The sequence below is a fragment of the Pleurodeles waltl genome, chromosome 5, assembly GCF_031143425.1.
Source record: "Pleurodeles waltl isolate 20211129_DDA chromosome 5, aPleWal1.hap1.20221129, whole genome shotgun sequence".
Lineage (NCBI taxonomy): Eukaryota > Metazoa > Chordata > Amphibia > Caudata > Salamandridae > Pleurodeles > Pleurodeles waltl.
Genome location: NC_090444.1, coordinates 157,280,453 through 157,304,866, shown reverse-complemented (window position 1 = coordinate 157,304,866; position 24,414 = coordinate 157,280,453). Strand labels below are relative to the sequence as shown.

Sequence of the window (24,414 nt, the reverse complement as noted above, 5' to 3'; positions counted from 1 at the left end):
GTTTTATGTAAAAAGTATATACTATTGTGATTATTCAAAGTTCCTAGAGTACTTACCTGCAATGCCTTTCAAATGAGATATTACATGTAGAATTTGAACCTGTGGTTCTTAAAATAAACTAAGAAAAGATATTTTTCTATACAAAAACCTATTGGCTTGGAATTGTCTCTGAGTGTGTGTTCCTCATTTATTGCCTGTGTGTATGTACAACAAATGCTTAACACTACTCCTTTGATAAGCCTACTGCTCGACCACACTACCACAAAATAGAGCATTAGTATTATCTCTTTTTGCCACTATCTTACCTCTAAGGGGAACCCTTGGACTCTGTACATGCTATTCCTTACTTTGAAATAGCATATACAGAGCCAACTTCCTACATTGGTGGATCAGCAGTGGGGTACAAGACTTTGCATTTGCTGGACTACTCAGCCAATACCTGATCACACGACAAATTCCAAAAATTGTCATTAGAAATTGATTTTTGCAATTTGAACTATTTTTCTAAATTCTTAAAAAGTCCTGCTAGGGCCTTGTGTTAGTCCCTGTTAGCATTTCTTTTAGAGTTTAAAAGTTTTGTGAAAGTTTGAATTAGAACCTAGAACTAGTCTTAGATTCTTAAAAAGTATTTCAACTTTTAGAAGCATAATGTCTAGTACAGATGTGAATGTGGTGGAACTCGACACCACCCCTTACCTCCATCTTAAGATGAGGGAGCTAAGGTCACTCTGTAAAATAAAGAAAATAGCAATGGGCCCCAGACCTTCCAAACTACAGCTCCAGGAGCTTTTGGCAGAGTTTGAAAAGGCCAACCCCTCTGAGGATGGCAACACAGAGGATGAAGATAGTGACTTGGAGGAAAATTCCCACCTACCAGTTCTAACTAGGGAGAACAGGGCCTCTCAAGCCCTGTCTCCAAACATAATAGTCAGAGATGCTGTTTCCCTCACAGGAGGGACCAACTTCTCTGAAATCACTGAAGACAACTCCAGTGAAGAGGACATCCAGTTAGCCAGGATGGCCAAAAGATTGGCTTTGGAAAGACAGATCCTAGCCATAGAAAGGGAAAGACAAGAGATGGGCCTAGGACCCATCAATGGTGGCAGCAACATAACTAGGGTCAGAGATTCTCCTGACATGTTAAAAATCCCTAAAGGGATTGTGACTAAATATGAAGCTGGTGATGACATCACCAAATGGTTCACAGCTTTTGAGAGGGCTTGTGTAACCAGAAAAGTGAACAAATCTCACTGGGGTGCTCTCCTTTGGGAAATGTTCACAGGAAAGTGTAGGGATAGACTCCTCACACTCTCTGGAAAAGATGCAGAATCTTATGACCTCATGAAGGGTACCCTGATTGAGGGCTTTGGATTCTCCACTGAGGAGTATAGGATTAGATTCAGGGGGGCTCAAAAATCCTCGAGCCAGACCTGGGTTGACTTTGTAGACTACTCAGTAAAAACACTAGATGGTTGGATTCAAGGTAGTGGTGTAAGTAATTATGATGGGCTGTACAATTTATTTGTGAAAGAACACCTATTAAGTAATTGTTTCAATGATAAACTGCATCAGCATCTGGTAGACCTAGGACCAATTTCTCCCCAAGAATTGGGAAAGAAGGCGGACCATTGTGTCAAGACTAGGGTGTCCAAGACTTCCACAGGGGGTGACCAAAAGAAAGGGGTCAAAAAACCTTGCCAGGGGAGGGGTGGTGAGACAGCCAAAAACAAAAATAGTAAAGAGTCTTCTACAGGCCCCCAAAACCCTGCACAGGAGGGTGGGCCCAGAGCCTCTTCACAAAACAATTTTGGGTACAAGGGTAAAAACTTTGATCCCAAGAAGGCCTGGTGTCGTAGCTGTAATCAGCCTGGACACCAAACTGGAGACAAGGCCTGTACCAAGAAAACAACCACTTCTAACTCCACTCCAGCTAACACTGGAATGGCTAGTCTCCAAGTGGGATCAACAGTGTGCCCAGAGCAAATAAGGTGTCACACTGAAGCTACATTAGTCTCTGAGGGTGGGGTGGATTTAGCCACACTGCCTACCTGGCCGCCTAATATGCAAAAATACAGGCAGCAGCTCTTAATTAATGGGACAAGTGTAGAAGGCCTGAGGGATGCAGGTGCCAGTGTCACTATGGTGACAGAGAAACTGGTTTCCCCTGGTCAATACCTGACTGGACAAACTTATCCAGTCACCAATGCTGACAATCAAACTAAAGTACATCCAATGGCTACGGTAACTTTAGAGTGGGGAGGGGTCAATGGCCTGAAACAGGTGGTGGTCTCCTCAAATATCCCAGTAGACTGTTTGCTTGGAAATGACCTGGAGTCCTCAGCATGGGCTGAGGTAGAACTGAAAACCCATGCAGCCATGCTGGGTATCCCTGAACTGGTGTGTGTCAAGACAAGGGCACAGTGCAAGGCACAGGGTGAAAAAGTAGAGCTGGAGTCTGGAAAAAGGGCCCAGCCTACCAAGAAAAAAGGAAAGCCAGCTGGGAAACCAGCTGCACCACAACAACAAAAAGAGAACCTCTCTTCTCAGGAAGAAGTTCTTCCCTCTGAGGGAACTGAGCCTATGGAGTTGGAACCTTATAAGGTTGAGCTCTTAGACCCAGGGGGACCCTCAAGGGATCAGTTGTGTAAGGGGCAAGAAACCTGTCCCTCTCTTGAAGGCCTTAGGAAGCAAGCTGCTGAAGAGTCCAATGGCAAGAAAACTGGAACACATAGGGTCTATTGGGAAGATGGACTCCTGTACACTGAGGCAAGAGATCCCAAACCTGGTGCCACTAGGAGAGTGATAGTGCCTCAGGAGTTCAGAGAGTTTATTCTGACCTTAGCCCATGATATTCCCCTTGCTGGGCATTTGGGACAAACCAAGACGTGGGAGAGGTTAGTCAACCACTTCTATTGGCCCAACATGTCCCAGAAAGTTAAGGAGTTTTGTGTCTCCTGTACCAGCTGTCAAGCCAGTGGTAAGACAGGTGGACATCCAAAGGCCCCCCTCATTCCACTTCCAGTGGTGGGGGTTCCCTTTGAAAGAGTGGGTGTGGACATAGTGGGTCCACTTGAACCTCCCACAGCCTCAGGAAATATGTACATCCTAGTAGTAGTGGATAATTGCTACTAGGTATCCTGAAGCTATTCCCCTTAGGTCGACTACTGCCCCTGTAGTAGCCAAGGCCCTCATTGGTATCTTTACCAGAGTGGGCTTCCCTAAGGAGGTGGTGTCTGACAGAGGTACCAACTTCATGTCAGCCTACCTGAAACACATGTGGAATGAGTGTGGAGTGACTTATAAATTCACTACACCGTATCATCTACAAACTAATGGCCTTGTTGAGAGATTCAACAAGACATTAAAGGGCATGATCATGGGGCTCCCAGAAAAACTCAAAAGGAGATGGGATGTCCTCTTGCCATGTCTGCTTTTCGCTTACAGAGAGGTGCCTCAGAAGGGAGTAGGGTTCTCACCCTTTGAACTTCTGTTTGGCCACCCTGTAAGGGGACCATTAGCTCTTGTTAAAGAAGGCTGGGAGAGACCTCTTCATGAGCCTAAACAAGACATAGTGGACTATGTACTTGGCCTTCGCTCAAGGATGGCAGAATACATTGAAAAGGCAAGCAAAAACCTTGCGGCCAGCCAACAGCTCCAGAAGTTTTGGTATGACCAAAAGGCTGCAATGGTTGAATTTCAACCAGGGAAGAAAGTCTGGGTTTTGGAGGCTGTGGCTCCCAGGGCACTTCAGGACAAATGGAGTGGCCCTTACCCAGTGCTAGAAAAGAAGAGTCAGGTCACCTACTTGGTGGACCTAGGCACTAGCAGGAGCCCCAAGAGGGTGATCCATGTGAACTGCCTAAAGCTCTTCCACGACAGGGCTGATGTAAATCTGTTGATGGTAACAGATGAGGACCAGGAAGCTGAGAGTGAACCTCTCCCTGACCTCCTCTCATCAGACCCTAAAGATGGCTCAGTGGATGGAGTGATCTATTCAGACACCCTCTCTAGCCAACAGCAATCTGACTGTAGGAACGTCCTGCAGCAGTTTGCTGAGCTCTTTTCCCTAACCCCTGGTCAGACACACCTGTGTACCCATGATGTGGACACAGGAGACAGCATGCCTGTCAAAAACAAAATATTCAGACAGTCTGACCAAGTTAAGGAAAGCATCAAGGTGGAAGTCCACAAGATGCTGGAATTGGGAGTAATTGAGCACTCTGACAGCCCCTGGGCTAGCCCAGTGGTCTTAGTCCCCAAACCTCACACCAAAGATGAAAAGAGAGAGATGAGGTTTTGTGTGGACTACAGAGGACTTAATTCTGTCACCAAGACAGATGCCCATCCCATTCCTAGAGCTGATGAACTGATTGATAAATTAGGTGCTGCCAAATTCTTAAGTACCTTTGACTTAACAGCAGGGTACTGGCAAATCAAAATGGCACCTGGAGCAAAAGAAAAGATAGCATTCTCCACACCTGATGGGCATTATCAGTTCACTATTATGCCCTTTGGTTTAAAGAATGCCCCTGCCACCTTCCAAAGGTTGGTGAATCAAGTCCTTGCTGGTTTGGAGTCCTTTAGTGCAGCTTATCTTGATGATATTGCCGTATTTAGCTCCAACTGGCAGGATCACCTGGTCCACCTGAAGAAGGTTTTGAAGGCTCTGCAATCAGCAGGCCTCTCTATCAAGGCATCCAAATGCCAGATAGGGCAGGGAACTGTGGTTTACTTGGGACACCTTGTAGGTGGAGGCCAAGTTCAGCCACTCCAGCCTAAGATCCAGACTATTCTGGACTAGGCAGCTCCAAAAACCCAGACTCAAGTCAGGGCATTCCTTGGCTTGACTGGGTACTATAGGAGGTTTGTGAAGGGATATGGATCCATTGTGACAGCCCTCACAGAGCTCACCTCCATGAAAATGCCCAAGAAGGTAAACTGGACTGTAGAATGCCAACAGGCCTTTGACACCCTGAAACAAGCTATGTGCACAGCACCAGTTCTAAAAGCTCCAGATTACTCCAAGCAATTCATTGTGCAGACAGATGCCTCTGAACATGGGATAGGGGCAGTTTTGTACCAAACAAATGATGATGGCCTTGACCAGCCTGTTGCTTTCATTAGCAGGAGGTTACTCCCCAGGGAGCAGCGTTGGAGTGCCATTGAGAGGGATGCCTTTGCTGTGGTTTGGTCCCTGAAGAAGCTGAGACCATACCTCTTTGGTACTCACTTTGTAGTTCAAACTGACCACAGACCTCTCAGATGGCTGATGCAGATGAAAGGTGAAAATCTAAAACTGTTGAGGTGGTCCATCTCCCTACAGGGAATGGACTTTATAGTGGAACACAGACCTGGGACTGCCCATGCCAATGCAGATGGCCTTTCCAGGTTCTTCCACTTAGAAAATGAAGACTCTCTTGGGAAAGGTTAGTCTCATCCTCTTTCGTTTGGGGGGGGGGTTGTGTAAGGAAATGCCTCCTTGGCATGGTTACCCCCTGACTTTTTGCCTTTGCTGATGCTATGTTTTGAATTGAAAGTGTGCTGAGGCCTGCTAACCAGGCCTCAGCACCAGTGTTCTTTCCCTAACCTGTACTTTTGTATCCACAATTGGCACACCCTGGCATCCAGGTAAGTCCCTTGTAACTGGTACCCCTGGTACCAAAGGCCCTGATGCCAGGGAAGGTCTCTAAGGGCTGCAGCATATCTTATGCCACCCTGGGGACCCCTCACTCAGCACAGACACACTGCTTGCCAGCTTGTGTGTGCTGGTGAGGACAAAACGAGTAAGTCGACATGGCACTCCCCTCAGGGTGCCATGCAAACCTCACACTGCCTATGCAGTATAGATAAGTCACCCCTCTAGCAGGCCTTACAGCCCTAAGGCAGGGTGCACTATACCATAGGTGAAGGCACCAGTGCATGAGCACTGTGCCCCTACAGTGTCTAAGCCAAACCTTAGACATTGTAAGTGCAGGGTAGCCATAAGAGTATATGGTCTGGGAGTCTGTCAAACACGAACTCCACAGCACCATAATGGCTACACTGAAAAATGGGAAGTTTGGTATCAAACTTCTCAGCACAATAAATGCACACTGATGCCAGTGTACATTTTATTGTGAAATGCACCTCAGAGGGCACCTTAGAGGTGCCCCCTGAAACCTTAACCAACTACCTGTGTAGGCTGACTGGTTTTAGCAGCCTGCCACACTTGAGACATGTTGCTGGCCCCATGGGGAGAGTGCCTTTGTCACTCTGAGGCCAATAACAAAGCCTGCACTGGGTGGAGATGCTAACACCTCCCCCAGGCAGGAGCTGTAACACCTGGCGGTGAGCCTCAAAGGCTCACCCCCTTTGTTCCAGCACCACAGGGCACTCCAGCTAGTGGAGTTGCTCGCCCCCTCCAGCCACTGCCCCACTTTTGGCGGCAAGGCCGGAGGAAATAATGAGAATAACAAGGAGGAGTCACTGGCCAGTCAGGACAGCCCCTAAGGTGTCCTGACCTGAAGTGACTCTAACTTTTAGAAATCCTCCATCTTGCAGATGGAGGATTCCCCCAATAGGGATAGGATTGTGACCCCCTCCCCTTGGGAGGAGGCACAAAGAGGGTGTACCCACCCTCATGGCTAGTAGCCATTGGCTACTAACCCCCCAGACCTAAACACACCCTTAAATCTAGTATTTAAGGGCTTCCCTGAACCTAAGAATTTAGATTACTGCAACTTACAGAAGAAGAGGACTGCTGAGCTGAAAAACCCCTGCAGAAGAAGAAAAGAAGACACCAACTGCTTTGGCCTCAGTCCTACCGGCCTGTCTCCTGCCTTCCAAAGAAAACTGCTCCAGCGACGCTTTCCCCAGGACCAGCGACCCCTGAATCCTCAGAGGACTGCCCTGCTTCTAAGAGACCAAGAAACTCCAGAGAACAGCGGCCCTGTTCAACAAAGACTGCAACTTTGTATCCAGAGGAGCAGATTTAAAGACCCCTGCAATCCCCGCAAGAAGCGTGAGACTTGCAACACTGCACCCGGCGACCCCGACTCGACTGGTGAAGAAACAACGCTACAGGGAGGACCCCCAGGCGACTCCGAGACTGTGAGTAACCAAAGTTGTCCCCCCTGAGCCCCCACAGCAACGCCTGCAGAGGAAATCCCGAGGCTCCCCCTGACCGCGACTGCCTGACTCTGAAATCCCGACGCCTGGAAAAGACCCTGCACCCGCAGCCCCCAGGACCTGAAGGATCGGAACTCCAGTGCAGGAGTGATCCCCAGGAGGCCCTCTCCCTTGCCCAGGTGGTGGCTACCCCGAGGAGCCCCCCCCCTTGCCTGCCTGCACCGCTGAAGAGACCCCTTGGTCTCTCATTGAAAACCATTGGAAACCCGACGCGTGTTTGCACACTGCACCAGGCCGCCCCCGCGCTGCTGAGGGTGTACTTTTTGTGCTGACTTGTGTCCCCCCCGGTGCCCTACAAAACCCCCCTGGTCTGCCCTCCGAAGACGCGGGTACTTACCTGCTGGCAGACTGGAACCGGGGCACCCCCTTACCTCCATTGAAGCCTATGTGTTTTGGGCACCTCTTTGACCTCTGCACCTGACCGGCCCTGAGCTGCTGGTGTGGTGACTTTGGGGTTGCTCTGAACCCCCAACGGTGGGCTACCTTGGACCCCAATTTGAACCCTGTAGGTGGTTTACTTACCTTCAAGAACTAACATTACTTTACCTCCCCCAGGAACTGTGAAAATTGCACTGTGTCCACTTTTAAAACAGCTAAATGTGTTTTATGTAAAAAGTATATATGCTATTGTGATTATTCAAAGTTCCTAGAGTACTTACCTGTAATACCTTTCAAATGAGATATTACATGTAGAATTTGAACCTGTGGTTCTTAAAATAAACTAAGAAAATATATTTTTCTATACAAAAACCTATTGGCTTGGAATTGTCTCTGAGTGTGTATTCCTCATTTATTGCCTGTGTGTATGTACAACAAATGCTTAACACTACTCCTTTGATAAGCCTACTGCTCGACCACACTACCACAAAATAGAGCATTAGTATTATCTCTTTTTGCCACTATCTTACCTCTAAGGGGAACCCTTGGACTCTGTGCATGCTATTCCTTACTTTGAAATAGCACATACAGAGCCAACTCCCTACAGAGGCATTTTGCGCTTGTCTCTAAACCTATTTTAAAAGTCTTGATAAGCTCACTGTCCTCACTCAAGATTGTTTTACCCTGCTGGACTACCCAGATTTTACTCAGACATTTTATGTGTTTAAGAAGAAGGAGTATAACAAGTAAGGTGGCTCATCACCACCTCTATTCACTCCCTAAGGTGTCTTACTTGATCAATCCGGAAGTTGGGGCTGGGCTGGCTGCCAGTAACACATTTCGGCATGGCCACTTATAGATGTTTTTGTCATCACCTAATTGTAATTTATCCTACTTCAGGGTCAGACCAGTTTTAAATAGTCAAAGGTGTGGATGGGGATTGCCCTCATATTAAGTTGAGGGGAAGGTCATCTTTGCAAGGAGACAGCTAGCACCACAAGAAGAGACATTAGCAGACATTTCCACCAGTGCAAGGAGACCTACTCTGGACTGAGGAAGCCTTTCCAATAGAGCAAGTAACACTGGTTTCAAGGAGGGGCCCCTACCAAAGGAATGTGCATAGTATCTTGTCTACCATGGATAAAAGACAGCCTGCAAGGAGACCATTATCTTGTGCATCCATGCACACGGTGTCCCCTACACACAGCACCATTCCCTTGGTCCCACACACACACACACGCAACAAACATACCTTAGTTATACATGTCGCACACAAAACAACAGGTAAGAGACCCCAGCATTGTGGAAATTAAACAATCTTTGCAGTAAAGGGCCTATAGGCAGACAAACCACTGGGGTACAGGTGGGGAGGTCAGAGCTCCTACACTACAACCAAGCTTCCACCATCATCAATCTCCTTGAAGCCCGGGATGATGCAACAGCAGCCACCAACACTGCTACTAGGGGGTTGTTTGGTGTGACATGCATCAGCAGGGCTCACCTCTGCTAGTAGTGTGCAAAAGACAGCAGACTGTTGATTTCATTATATTATAGGAAAAACTCAGGGCAGGCCAGAAGCATTCACAAACCATCATTGCACAGCTGTTCCAAGCATGCAAAGGACTTGTGACCCAGCCCTAGTTGCCACAAGATAGTGATACTATCTCAAGACTAGCTTCCATGCAATGCATTATGGTATGTGCTCTGTTAAATCTGTTTACCTTGCAACACAGATACCACATTCAAATAAATCGTAGGACACAAGGATCCCAGGAAACTATCTTCTAACCCACCCAGATGGCCCTGGCCACCGTCCCTCACATCCGCAAAACCACTGCCAGAGGATGATCTTTCACCTATACTGCAGCAAAGAGCTGGAACAACCTCCCACTGCACTTCAGACAAAGCCCGTCGCACACCATCTTCAGGAAGAACCTCAAGACGCGGCTCTTCAGATGAGGCCCCTCCCGCCCCAGCACCTTGAAATCTCAAGGGTGAGTAGCTGCGCTTTACAAATATTGATTGATTGATTGATTGACCCCTAGTTTAACAAGTTAGGAATACAGTGAATGAGCCATCAGACAGATGTCAGCTGCAATGCTAGTTTCAGACTTCTATCTCCTATACAAAAACACAATGCACAGTGGCATTGTGCATTTTGTAGATGCGTTATCTTTGTTGTTTATTTCTGTTGGTTTTCTGATTAAGGGTACTGGGCTGAAAGGGAGCTGCCAATCTGCGCAATGAGTGGAATACAGTGGAATTCTACATTGAACCTGGTTTGCAACAATAACCCACAGCGTAGCCACAAAAGGAGACCCACTGTGCAATTGAAACCACTGCTGCCCTACGGACATATATACACCTATGTGCCACCACCAAGAAATAAAGAGGGTAGCACCCAAGAAATACACCAACTGCAATTACAGTGTGAACTACATATCCAGATGGTATTCACACACAAAGACATATCTGTTTTCACATGGAAAGCATTAAAGACCTTGCAATAACATTAAGATGACTGAATATTGTACTTACCTATAGCTTAAGATCACGGGAGGTTGGCAGCAGGCTCTCTGGGTAAAGTTCATATTGTGTGCCTAAATGGACAAAGTGTGAGGCAACAATAACTTTGACTCCACCCATATCCATTGCATGAGAGCATGTCCATTGCATGAGAGCATGTCCATTGCATGAGCGCATATGAAGCTTAACACCATGCTTTCTTCTGCTGTTGATTTTGGTGCATATTCATAGCATAAGACCTAGGGAAGCTTCAAAGCAAGCTTACTTACATTGTTAGTTATTGTGCATATTGATAGCATAAGAAGTTGGACAGCTACGCCTCTTGCACTGTTCCTATCCTGTGCTGAGCGGCTCAGTGGACAAGGTGTGACAGTATCTTAACCTTAACTTCATCTGCATCCATTGCATAAGAACATGGAAAGCTTGACAGCAAGTTCTCTTGCTCTGTTAATTGGACTGAACGTACAAGGTGTGAGGCTACATAAGTCTTGACTCCACCCTGACCGATAGCATAAGACGACGGAACGCTTAAAAGTAAGCTCTCTTTCCTTGTTCATATCCAGTACAGCTGGCTGAATGTACAAGGTATGAAGCAACATCAACCCTAAACTTGACCAAACAAAAAAAGAAACTATCTTCCAAACAACTGCAATGCTCCCACCTTTTCTGCGACAAGATCTCTGGGAAGAGCTCAGGTAACTTCCTAGGGCAAGATTCACAAAGCTTCATTTCATGAGTATGCACGACCTACTCCTGGATATTCAAAAATAAGTCAGGAATAGGTCACACCTCACAGAAGAAAAACCTGTATGAATCACAGAGTGTGTGAGTTGCAAGACTAATAGTGTATGAAATTATCATTTTGTTTGCCTTTTTTTTTCCTTCCATATATCTTTTTTGAGTTTTACATTGTTCGTCGGTATAGCCTTTGAAAGCATGTTACAAATATCATTCACAGCGGGAGAGAAGGTATATGGATAATACAGGAATTGTTGGTTGTCTCAGCATGTATGTTTCAACCATTGTTCACTTTTAGATGTCTGACGGGGCTGTTGCAATGGTATCAGGACGTGGCGCTTGGCAGGAGGGGACGTGAATGAGGAATAAACTCCGGAACTGGGAGTGAGAGGAGGAGGATGTTAACAGGGAACTAAGGGTGAGCAATTTATATGTGTTTGGTTAGGAAGAACACCTGGTGATCGCAAAATGAAGGGGGGAAGAGTTCGGGGGTTATCTTGGCTATGGAGGGGTTATCCCTATTTGGAGGGCGATAGGGGGGGAGGGGGAGTACTTGCCTGTGGGTCTGGGGCATCTCAGAGTCACTGTGGGGGGTTCCCGGAGAGGGATCCTCAGCTGCCTGTGCTTTAACTTGCAGAAGCATGACCTCCCAGGTTGCCGGTCCGCTGCTATGGGGCAACGTCGGATGCGACGGGCTTCTTCCCAATGCAGTGCGGAGCTCTCCGCCTCTCCCCAACAGGAAATAGCGGTGTGCCACTGGGCAAGTGAAGGAGGGTGTGGAGCCTTCCAGTGCATGGGAGAAGACGCTTAGCTGATAAAAGCGCCAGATTGGCAAAGAGGGCTCTTACTTCATGGTGCTTCCTGTGGGGGAATAATCCCAGCGGCGTAGCTGACCACGTTTTTAGCATGCTGAGTCCTGTGACCGTGGCTAGGTTAGTGTGTATTTCATCCCAGATGCGCTTGGGCGCTGGAAAGGGCCAGGGCCCGTATTTATACTTTTTTAGCGCCGCATTTGCGTCGTTTTTTGACGCAAAAACGGCGCATACTTGCAAAATACCATTGTATTTTGTAGGTTTGCGCTGTTTTGCGTCAAAAAGCGGCGCAAATGCGGCGCTAAAAAAAAGTATAAATACGCAGATGTGTTGGAGATCCACCACGGTCTGAGAGCAGCGCAGACTAGTTAAGTGGGCCGCCGAGAATAGTCTGTTTAGATGCTCAGGGGTGAGATAGGCTCGAAGTAGAAGCATGTACTGGATTTTTTTGAAACATGCATTTCGAGACACTGTTATGGGGGATTCTAATGCCCTAGCCCATTCCGAGTCATGGAGAGGCCAACCGATGTCATCCTCCCAGCTCTGCCAAAGGTGAGTCAGCGAAGAGTCAATGTGTGCTCTTCATAGAGCCATGTGATGAGATGGCGCCCATAACCCATTAGGTATAAGGCATGGATAACTTTGTGTCGGAGCTGTCCTTCCTTGAGGGCCCCCCATAGTCAGTGTATTGAGGCCAAGAGGGGCCCATACATAAGAAATTGCACAGAGGGGATGGCATGATCCTGTTGAAGCTGCCAGAGGGGCACCGGGGGACGCGGAGCCCCCAACTCAACTTCCAAGAAATGTGCCACGTGGTCAGAGAGAACCCTACCCAGGAAGTCTGTTTCAGATATTTGGGGGATTAGCTCTGCGGAGCAAAGGAATCTGTCTGTCTAGGCGAACATATAAGTAGGTCGTGAGGGGTGGAATAGTGGGAGTAGAGGGGGATTTGTGGGTTATGGACCCTCCAGGCATTGTGGAGTCTCCACTGGTCGACCCAGTCAGAGAATGTGCAGGAGTGCTGGCGAGTTTGGGGCGGGGGATGGGGAAGGTGGGAAGGGGAGAACCGATCAATTGAGATTTCTAAGAAATTATTGTAGTCTGTTACCAGTAACCAGGGGATGCCCACCCATTGTGCTAGTGTCTCTGATGAGGTGCCCCAGAATGATGCTTGGCCTGTATTATGTACGTAAATGCTACCTAGGAGCACACGCTCCCCGTCAAAGTAACCCTCGGCGAACGCATACCTGCCCTCTCTGTCGATTGTTGTTGTATGTAATGGTGTGCCCTCTTGAGAATGCAGAATATGTTGTACCTATTACAGTGTCCCTCCAACAGCGTCAAAGGCATTGGGAGTTCTCCCTCTATGAGTTGAGTCTCCTGCAAGAAATGAATTTGTGCGTTTTGGCGCTTGAGGTATGCATATGTGAAGTAGCGCAACCGGGCGGAACGCATTCCCCTTACATCAAATGTGAGGAACCATATCTTCTGTGGCAAGGACATTGGTGAAGATGTGAGTATGGGGTGGGGAGGATAGAGAAGGCCGTGAGGGCCGAGAAGCCCAGGAGTAAGGTGCGGATCATGGGTGGTGTTAAAGACATTGCCCTGTAAATAAAGATGCATAACAAAAATGTCATAACAACAAACATGAAACAACTGTAACTGGGTCCTGAAGCCGTCAGCATCACGCCCAAACTGTAGTTGAAAGATGCCATTATGAAAGCTGGGGCAGAGGGAGCGGTTTAGCATGCTCCTGAGGCTTGCGAGTTCGAGGTCGTCTAGCCTGCAATCGGTAGGTGTCTGTGGCTAAGCGCCCAAGAGGGACCCAGTCAACGCTGGGAAGTCAGGTGTGAGAGGGGGAAATTGGCTATTTTCGCACAGCAGGCGTGCTGCAAGTTTGGCTGCTTGAAGGATTGTGTCCCTGTCTTTATAATGAAGCAACCGGGCCACTACAGGGTGCAGGGGTGATCCTGGAGTGGCCTGCGGGCTGGGTCTTGGTGTGCCCTCTCCGAAGTGAAGTGGGGGGTCAGGACCTCAGTGGGCGTGAATGACTTCACCCAGGTCTCCTAGAAGTCAACCATTGGCTGGGAGCCCCCCACTTCCTCCAGGAGGCCCATGACGAGGATGTTGTAATGTCAGGCCCTGCCCTCCACATCTTCGGTCCGCGTTTCCAAGTGCTTCACCTGGTCCACAAGGTCCTGGGTAATCTGTTCTTGAGATGTTAGCTGTAGAGTTAGGTCTTAAAGTTGGCGTTCGGTGTCGGTAATCTGAGCAGCCAGTTTTCCCTGGTCTTCCTGCAGGAGTCCGAACTCTACTCATATTTCATCAATGCAGGCTTCTACTGAGGTTCGTGAGGATTTGGAGGCTTGCTTGTCGGCAGAGGTGAGCTGGGGCCTGAAGGTTCCGGGCCCACGTTCGGTGTCTGCTTCTTGGGGAGAGGCCGCTGATAGAAGGCAGGAGTGCGATTTAGCCATTTTTTTTTTCTCCCTATGGCAAGATCCTGATGCGTGCTGCTAGTAGATGTTACAGTGGCTGCCTGGGAGGGTCTTTGAGAATGTCTGCTCGAGCAGGTGAAGGCCAATTTCATATGCTCCATCGTTGGTTAGTGAAGTTCCCCGTCTCAGGGTGGTGGTCCCCTTGCAGCAGTGTGGGCACGGCTCGTGCCTTGCCCTGTTGGTTATCAATAGCACTGGAGCAGGTAAATGTGCGGGGCAGGGTGGATGGCCTCACTGAGCAGTATCTGTAGGCGGATGGGGGGCTGCCATGCAGGATCACCTATCAATGATCTGCGCAATGCTTCAGATATCCTACAGCAGCTGCCTCCCCCCCAATTGAGTCTCGTCTAGGGGGAATCTTCTCCTCTCCCCCCCCATTAGGAGTTGCCCGGGGCCAAGTTCTGTCTGGGGTGTGGGAGGCAGGGAAAGGGGGAAGCTCTCATCCCCGGGGTAGTTTCTGTGTGCCCCGCTAAGGCCAGGACGGGCAGCACCTCTTCTGGTAGCGCCGCAGAGCAGAGTGCTGTAGGTGCGGCGCTCCAAGTCCACTGACCAGGGACAGGAGGCCGCATGCGCTCTGCTAGGACCCCCGCCCACTCTTGTTGCGGGGAGGAGGTCCCAAGGGCCCTGTTGCACCAGGACCAATCTGTTTGGGCCTTTTTCATCCGGCCCTGGTGCAACAGCAGTGCGCACTATCGTCTGGGGGAGAAGTGGCGCTCAGGGTGCACGAGGACCGGCTGGATCAGCGCCCCGGGCCTGAGGACCTCCCCTGGGGCCCCCTGGTCATGCCTACCGGCTAGTTTTCTGTTGCCAGGGTTCCCGCTGCCGCAGGACCTGGAAGGGGCCTTCTGGGTGTTGGGTGCAGCAAACATCATGAGACCTCACCTGCCTAGCCCAGGCACCGTGTGAAGTGCTCCCACTCCCGGGGGAGGAGCGGCCCACAAGGTCTTTGAGGCAGGTGTGGACTCGCTGCCCCGGCTGGGGGGCTTGGCTGGGTGTCCACTAGCTGCACCCTCTGACCCGTGGCCGACAGCGCAGGTTTCCGCTGCAGGGGGGATTGAGAGAGGGTCCCCCTGGGCACTTGAGGTTGCAGGATTCTTAGCGATTGCGGCCTTTAAGCGGCAGAGCTAATTTACAGTATGTCTGCCATCTTCAGCTCCTTGGCCACGCTGCCTTTTTTTGCCTCTTTACCTTGAAAATAATCTATCATACATAAACCAAAAGTGGAGGGTGTCTCCCAAAACAAGCAGTCACTATGCCCTTCTCTTTAGTGCTCACCAAGCACAGTACATACCTGTGTTCTTATAGAACCATCACCTAGGTACTAATCATTTGGCATGCTTCCTCATCGGGTCCTCACCTGATGAGGTCCTCACCACCAGGTGGTTTTAGCTTCGCAGTGGGAGGAAGCACTTTGACATTCTCTATGTTCTTAATAGGATCTTAGGACAGAAAACGTTAAACATATCTCCAGGGAACCCTAACCCACTTCTTTGATAAGAGGGGCTCTGTGATATGGTTTAAAACATAACATGACACAAAGAGGCACTGTGTCATAACACAATGAGCCAGTGTGTCTCTAGGTTGACATGTTTCATCTGATTCACAAGATGTGCACATTTCATCTGGATCTCTAAGACCCTTGCACTCCTAACCCATACTGAGCAGGCATTAGGCATCCACATGCATTCCTTGCACGCTCAAGAGATAGTTACCCAACCATTTTATACAAGGTGAGTTGATTGAAAATTGGAGATTATCCACTTCTAGAATTCTAAAAAAAGGATAAGGAACACAGAACTGAAAATACGTCTGTATTAGAATATGGGTAGGTCAAACAATAAAACACATGCACTGCACATTCTAAAATGATGAGGTCTCTAACCTTAGAAATACCATCAGCTACTAGCCAGGGTAAGTGACCCGGTGTGACTTATACTACCTTTAACAGCTAGTGTTCAAAATATCATGCAGTCATCTTATTATTCAAGTGCATTCATGCAGTGCATCACATATCCACACACAAAGAGGAGAATAAATACATGAATGTAAGCCATCAGGCTCCTACTGTGTCAAGTGGGAGATATACATGGCAATGAAGATTATTCAGGCATCATGATAGAAAACGCGGGGGCTTGCTGGGATAAAGGTCACACAGTGTGAAACCATGGGCCACCTTACTAGTAAAGAAGAATAAATATACTAACAAATGACCCAGCAGTCAGGGGCATTACTCACTAGACCAATGCTCAGTGGGGACTTAACAACCTAGCTCTGTGGACCTCATCTGCTGAATATGGTGAAGAGGCAGCCCAAGCTAGTCCTTAAATAGTGCAATTTGTGCTCTGATGAGCAGTCACACCTAGAGTTTTTTGAGAAAAATGGCTCCCAACCGGCGCGGATCATGGGGGCCATCTTATAATAGGTTTAACTGCTAAATGTACTCATGTTTCTATCCCTATTTCCACGTCCAGGAACTGTATTAATTACTACTGATAGATAAAATTAATTGCCCAATCCTTCCAATCTTGACCCAGAGACATAATCACTACTACAGACTCATAAAATGCAGAGGAGAAAACCATATGTATATTTGTAAACAAAAGGTGCATGTTGAGGCTAAACAACTGTGTGCGCTGGACCATCGTAAGGAGGGGTGACGTGGTGGCCATCTTGAAAGATTGGACCGCTGTTGTAAGTTATCTGCCCTGAAAAGTGGGAAAGTGTTAGCCATCTTGAAATTGTCAGAGGGGCACTTAAATCTGCTAAGTGCAATATCTTTAATTTTTGGAAGCAGCATAGCAGTCACTTAGAAGATTAGCAATACATTTCTGCCATCTAAAATAGATGAAAATAGGCTAATGTGGGGGATGCTAACTCAATGTTTCCCCAGGAAAACATAAAAAAATAAAATTGAGAATGGCAGTCCATGTGCCAATGGAATGTTTATGTGTCTCTGATATGTCCCCCTAGCACTGTGTGTGTGTGCGTATACTGTGAATCATCACCTATCAGTATGTCATAATGTGATTTGGGTTAGGGTTCCCTGGAGGTATTTTTAACACTTTCTGTCATAAGATCACATTAAGAACATAAAGAATATCAAAGTGTTCCCTCCCACTGCGAGGCTGAGCCCACCTGGTGGTGAGCACCATACCAGGTGAGGACCCGATGATGAAGCATGCCACATGATTAGCATGTGGGTGAGGGTTCCATAAGAACACATGTACTGTACCTGGTGAGCACTAAAGAGCAGGGCATAATGGCTGCATGTTCTGTGAGACACCTTCCAATTTGGTTTATGGTGTCTGAACTTCATCAGCTCTAGGTGTATACTTCTAGAATGCTTTCCTGAAAAACATAACAACAACCATCAATTACCTACAATGTCTTGCTTTTGATTATCTTTTTCACCTTGACTGCATACCCTAGCATCATGTCTATGTAGTGCAAATTCCCTCAAGTCAGATTCTCTGGCAGCCTGCTGGTGTTATAAAAATCATTTAAATTAATAAATGTATAAATAAAACTTTTGCTGACCTTAAGAATCTCCTGTATAACACTACATATTAATGATTATTATCTTGCAACAATTATTATAAAAACCTACCATACCTCTTAGTTTTCATTCCTATTCTGCGTTGGAAACCATTTTTTATTCTTACCATTTTCTGTAAAAAGTATGTTAAATGTGTCACGTTTGATCATTAAGGTAGCCAATAAATGTAATCAACGAAAAGCAGAAGCACATTTCCAAAAAATATCATTCGAATTGCCAAAGGAGTCAGTTTGAGGGGTTTATGAAGAAAATAATAGCCTGATTATGCAAGGATAGTTATCTATTTAATATTTCAGATGTTCATATACAATCAAGCAGAATAGAATTTATTTTTGTCGATTTTGTCGGTGACTGCTTCAACCACAATCTCAGTAGGCAGAAAAATCCCAGTACAACCAGGCAGCTTTATTGGGGTATTTCAGCTCAACCTTCTGTTTATAGTTCTGAACCACTGCTAGCTCTGTACGTTACCTAGCCAATTTAGTTCTAAGTTATAAAATCCTCATGCATAGTTGCTAAGAGGAGCGAGTTGATGTTCTTGCTGTCAGCGAAAACACAAACCTGTAATTCACCCTACCGTAGAATGTAATTCTACAACAGAATATATGCTGGTAAAACACACATCCCTACTGCTCAATCAAATATTTGTGTTACTAATTAACAACCTTCACAATGCTACAACAGCTGACCTAATTAGTCAACCCTGAATGTAACTCCCACTAAACCACGTAGGGAGACTTTAATGTCTGCCAGAATTTGAAAATCACTCATCCATTAAGGACTTCCTCGATGGCTAGAAGTTAAACATTTCAAACAAATGACTGTGCCACAATAGGAGCCTGTCCTTTTTGGCATAAAAGAGTTACAGTGGTCAAACTAATACGGCAAAGGCTTTAATGGACCACTTTGCTGTCTCTTTTTCCTATCAGTTAAATTTCACCCTCAACTCCCAGTCTTCAATGGAAACTCGCAATGTACGTTTAAGAGACTCCGAAAATGTCTGTATTTATTAGTGCTATCAAATATACTCACTACATCCATTCCATCAGATGACATATTATGAAAACAACCTGCTCTATTAATCTTCAGAACAATGGCAATTCACATGGCAATCTATGGTAGTCTCAGAAGTCAGAATATAAAACAAAATGAATATAATGAAAATCACAAGCAGGTCAGATTTCACCACGTTTCTACATTCTCTATTCGATTAGTCTAGTCCCTAACCAATATCTGCATATGTGCTCTAAGCCTCATGATTGTTGTTTTGCATGAATGGCTCTTGGAAATTCTTTATTTCTATGCCAAGCTGTATTAAGTATACCTGCATGCCCCATAAAGCTATTAGGTTTGCAGTCAAACGTCAGCACTTAGGCATGTCTCCGTAGCAACCAGTCCTTGTGTCTGCACCTCCCAAATTCTCAGACTCTTTTACACTTCCTTCTCCAATTATTCTCTATGAAGTGGGGTAGGGAAACCCCCTGTGTAGTTTTTCAGACCATTGATATGGAACACCAGCAATGTCTCAGTTACAGAAACACAAGGAAGGCAGACTAACATATCTATTTTTATTTCCTTTCTGGTCCGATTTGTATGAGGCAGGGTGGCCTTGTAGCTCTAATCACTCTATGTAGCCCTGCAGCTTTCAAAGAGCAGAAGGTTTTCAGTTCTGTCTTGTTAGTGTGACTAATGCCAACTTATAGCTCTGAAAATAATATGATGATCTTGCACACACTGTTAGGACCTTTCACAATATTAGTTTTCTAAGACTATCTCTAGCACACACACTCGCACGTGCATGCGCGCACACACACGCACACGCACATACACACTTTGATGATTTAGTGCACTCTAACGAGTTAGAACGTTGCAGAGGAGTGGACTTTGACAAAGTATCTTCTTGTCCATGGGACAGGTTGCTTCATACATCTACCTGTCCTGTAAATAAATCTACTCATCCCTTTGGTGCGTGTAGTGCAGCGACAAATTATGGCAGCAATCTTATTATGTAAAAGCTCTGACAACAGCCTCTCTGTTTATGCCATGGCTTATACCATAGTAGGGCTTGAATACTAGCAATTTCAAGCCTTAATATAGCAATTTTCTTATTTTGCTATCTTTCTGCAGATCTACATACTGTGGCTGGAGGAAGCAGTAAGCAATAGTTCTGGGACTGGAATGCTTTTGAGTCTGTGCAACCCTACTAACTTGCATGTTTTAAGGATTTTCAGCTCTTCTCTAATCTTTTTCCATACTGAGAAAGGTTGGAAATATACTCCTGACAAGGGCAGAAGTAAACATTCTTCCAGGGTTGTGGAAAAAGTGGTTGGAGGGAAAGTGAGCTTGTAAACACGCATTTTTGCATGGTCAAATCCACACACGCATATTTACTTGTGCTAAAGTACAGTTCACAAATATTTTCTAAGAGTACGATTTTCTGGTCTACTCTTGTAAATTCTTGTGAATTCATGAAAGCGACTAATGCAAAGACATACACCATGGGTGCACTTTTGTAACTTTTTTTTTAAAGAATTGGGCCCCTAACTAGGTCTGGTGTTAACCAAGACACTTTGTTTTTATTGAAATTCTGTTCCTCTCTCTATCCATCTGTCAGCTGGCTTTACTGTGAGTGATAGCAATCTGCTCTTCCACAGGGAACATATTGACACACAAAGTAGTTTTGTTCAGTGCCAGGAACTACTGTGTCAATGTGTCCTTTTTGAGGCCAAAATTTGTCTTTTTTTGTTTGCTTTTGCCAATGTTTGTTACAGTGGCGAGGGCCTGGAAGCTCCCACAACAATAAAGCGGGAAGCATTGTTAAAACAAGACACACATTGACAAAACTAAAAGACTGACCACCAATGTTGGATTGGTTGTTTTGCCAGCGCTTGTTTATTTTCATGTTTTCCATAATCTTGTTGAAAATGGTTACACTGATATTCCATTATGGATATTTTTTTAAAAGACTAGTATTCATCAGCGCGTTGTACTAAATGATGCTTCAAATAAATAGTATAATTTTTACTGGAACCAGTCAATAGTGCAGTGTTACCTTGCAACATTTATTTGGTGCGAACAGCATTAACATATGGACACAAATATTATCTCAACTGTAGACAGTTCAATTGCCTGTAAGCTGGCAGCCAAAGGGCTTGTGCTGCAAGTGATGGGGCCCACTTGTCCTAAGGACAAAATAAACATGACAACTTGTTGTTGTTGTCCTTGACTCCAAACAATATGTCCTGGGCAAAAAGCATGCCACACATGACAAGGGGACATGAGTTGGTAGGCCTTTGTGTGCTTTTACACCGTTTTTGTCATACACACAAAGCTAGGCTGGTGGAAATGTGGCAACACGTACTGTTTGTCTGCTTTGTATCTGTGTATTGAACAGTAATAGCACGGCCTATGAACTCTGCTTCTTAAAATCCACTGCAAGGAAGATGGTTAAGATTTTAACATCTCAAGCATGATGTATTTGCTGTATTCATGACTGGCAGTTAATTCTATTGTCACACTGCCATAATCAGAATTTGAGTGATCTATTGCATTTTCTTGATCTCGCCACACAAGAAGTCACCCAATGCCATGATGTGGAGGGTAACTTGCTCTGTGTAGAGGCATGTTTGAAGAGTTCTTTAGCATCCTAAGTAAACTTTGTGAAGAGTGTTTGGAGATGCCATTGCTGCTTTATTTCTCCTACTAAATGATTAGCGGAATCGTATGTTATAATGAGGCAATAAAGGGTGACCTCGAAGTTAAAATGCCTGTAAATGCAGGACAAATTGTCAAATAATAACACAATAATTTCTTACTTGTAGGTGTAGTTTTGCAGCTTGAAGAATTTTCTGGATTCACATGCTGTGCACTATTCCTCCATCTAGTGGTGGGGACCGGAATTCTACACAGTAACAGTCCTTCCTCTCTTTCCTCTTTTTTTTCTTTTGTCATGGGCCTTAATAACCTCCACCATTTAGTGCTTGGACCATCCTCTTGTGACGTCATATGCCCTCCCAGGAAGCCTTCATGTTGGTCACCATCTTCAGATTCTTCTTTTTTTTTATACATCACCTCATCTTCTGGGGAGGCAGGTGGGGCGCTTGTGGATCCAGAAAATTCTTGAAGCTGCAAACTACACCTACAGTTAATAAATTATTTTGTTTTGCAGCATGATTTTTTTCTGGATTCATATGCTTTGCATTGATTTTGTAGCAGTATTTACTGTTGAGGTGGCTGGGATGAAAATGAGCCTAAATTGGTAAATAAATGTTTCAATTCTCCTTGTACAACTTCAGTTTCCTTGTCCATTTAAATGTCTATGCAATAATGGGTTGTGAAAGTATGCACAGATGACCAGGTAGCCGCCATACAAATATTCCGCAGCACTGTAGTCAGTAGAAAGGCTACTGTTGCTCCTTTTTTGCTGGTTGAATGTGCTCTTGGATTATAGTTTAATGGTGCTCCTGCACTTGAGTGACATAATTGAATTGTTTGGGAAATCTTTTTTTCAATTGTACCTTTCATGACTTGATTACCCTTATTATTTTCTGCAAATGATACAAATCATTGTTTTGCTTTCCTGATTTTTTTTGTTCTTTCTGTATAGTACAGGATTGTTGTTCTAGCATCCAACATACATAGCGCACATTCTGTGCGGTTTTTGGGTTCTTGGAAAAAACTTGGGATTTGTCTTGACTGATCTATGTTGAAAATTGAAATTATTTTTGGTAGAAAGTGTGGGTCTGTCCTTATGACTACCCTGTCCTTGTGAATTTGTGTATAAGGTTCTTGAATAGCGAGAGCTTGTAATGTGCTCACTGTACGCAGAGATGTTATTGCTTCTAGAAAAGCTATTTTTAGTGTTAGTATTTGTAAAACGGCTTTGTAAAGAGGTTCAAAGTGTTTCCCCATCAGTTGTGCTAAAACCAAGGCCCATATTCATACTTTTTGCGCCGCATTTGTGTCATTTTTTGGCACAAAAGCAGCGCAAACTTACAAATTTCAATTATATTTTGTAAGTTGGCGCTGCTTTTGCATCAAAAAATGTTGCAAGTGTGACGCTAAAAAGTATAAATATAGGCCCAAGTCTAAGTTCCATTTTGGTGCAGGTACCCTTCTGGGTGGTGCTATTCTTTTTGCTCCCTCTAAGAATCTTTTAATTACAGGAGAAGTAAGGAGACTTCTTCATATGTGTCCTCTTGTGTAGGCCATGATGGCTGCTAAATGTACTTTTAATAAAGCATATGTTAACTTGCAATGTAGAAGATGAGTAAGATACTTTAGGATTGTAACATCTTCTGTGTTTTGGTGTAGCAGAACCCATGTTTTACACCAAAGAGAGAATATTTCCCATTTTGCCATATAACATTTTCTTGTAGTTGGTCTTCTGGCTTCTCTGAGCACTGCCATTGTGTTTTTTCCAGTAGGTGCAGGTTGGGAAACTTTAAGTCTTCAGGAGCCATGCTGCTAGACTTAGGCCCAGAATTATGTGAAAGTTGCGCAGCACAGTTCTGCGTCAAAAACAGTGTTTGCTAGTGTTACGAATAGATCTAATTTTGGTGTACCCCACAGTCTGAATATTTGTTTGAGTACTGACTGATTGAGTTCTCACTCATTGGTCGTTGATGAGTGTCTGCTTAGTCTGTCCGCTTGGACATTGTCCTTTCCTGGAAGATGATTAGCTGACAGGTAAATTTGTCTCTGAATTGCCCACTCCCAAGTTTGTTGTGCTAGTTTTGACAGGACAAACTATTGAGGTTCCCCTTGCTTGTTGATATAAAACATTGTTGTAGTACTGTCCATTTGTATCAGTGCTGATTTTCCTGAAAGCTCTTTCTGAAAAGCTAGGAACACTGTCTTTAAGTCCAGTACACTGATGTGTTGTACTGCCTCGTGTTCTGTCCATACGCCTCTTACACTGAGTGATCCCATATGTGCTCCCCAAAGGATATGTGAGGCATCGGTAGGAAAGGTCACTGTAGGAATTAGTTGTGTAAAACGTCTTCCTGCTGATAACTATGCTCAGCTCCACCAAGCCATCTATTTCTGAATTCTTTGCATGACAACCACTAGATCCTCCCAACGCCCTCTTGAATTGGTCTCGTATGAAACATCGCACATGGGATGAGCAAAATGCATGAGGCCATCTTGCCTAGGATTTTTCCCTCAGTTCTCACTGTCAGAGACTGTCCCTTCTGGTAAAGGCGAATTTCTTGAAGTACTGGCACTATACTCATTTCATATGGATAAGCTTTTGCTTCTATTGAGTTTATTCTTGCTCCTAGGAAAGCCTTTTCTTTCTCTGGCTTTGTTGATGATTTTTCTGCATTTATTCAAAATCCTAGATTGAACAGTGTTGTTATGACTCTTTGAGTATGTTTTTTGAATTTGTCCAATGAATTTGCTTTTACCAACCAAGGGTAGACGTGAATTCCTTGTCTTCTTTGGTGTGCTGCTACAGGTTCTAACCATTTTGTAAATACCCTTAGAGCTGACTTTAGTCAGTACCTTGAATTAGTAATGTGTTTTGTTGACTATAAATCTCAAGATTTTTTGTGTGCTTGTGATTCATTGGAATGTGCATATAAGAATCCTTGAGGTCTATTGTTGCCGTATAATCTCCATTTTGAACTTCCGGGATAACCTCCAGTAGAGCAGTCATTTTGAATGTTTGTGTCTTTATGAACTTGTTTATAAATCTTAAGTCCAGAATGGGACCAAAGGTCCATCTGTTTTTTTTATT

At 45.4% G+C, this 24,414-nt stretch overlaps 1 protein-coding gene across 2 annotated transcripts in view; it reads right to left on the bottom strand.

Moving 5' to 3' along the window:
- TLR5 (toll like receptor 5) overlaps window positions 1-24,414 on the bottom strand; it is a 196,626-nt gene that overhangs the window by 18,949 nt on the left and 153,263 nt on the right. The window contains exon 2 of one of the 2 annotated variants that reach the window (XM_069233840.1): window positions 17,349-17,464. The exons of the other annotated variant lie outside the window; for it this stretch is intronic. Coding sequence (XP_069089941.1) covers window positions 17,349-17,374 — 26 coding nt within the window. The 5' untranslated portion in view covers window positions 17,375-17,464. The remainder of the gene's footprint in view (window positions 1-17,348; window positions 17,465-24,414) is intronic. 2 annotated transcript variants of the gene reach the window in all.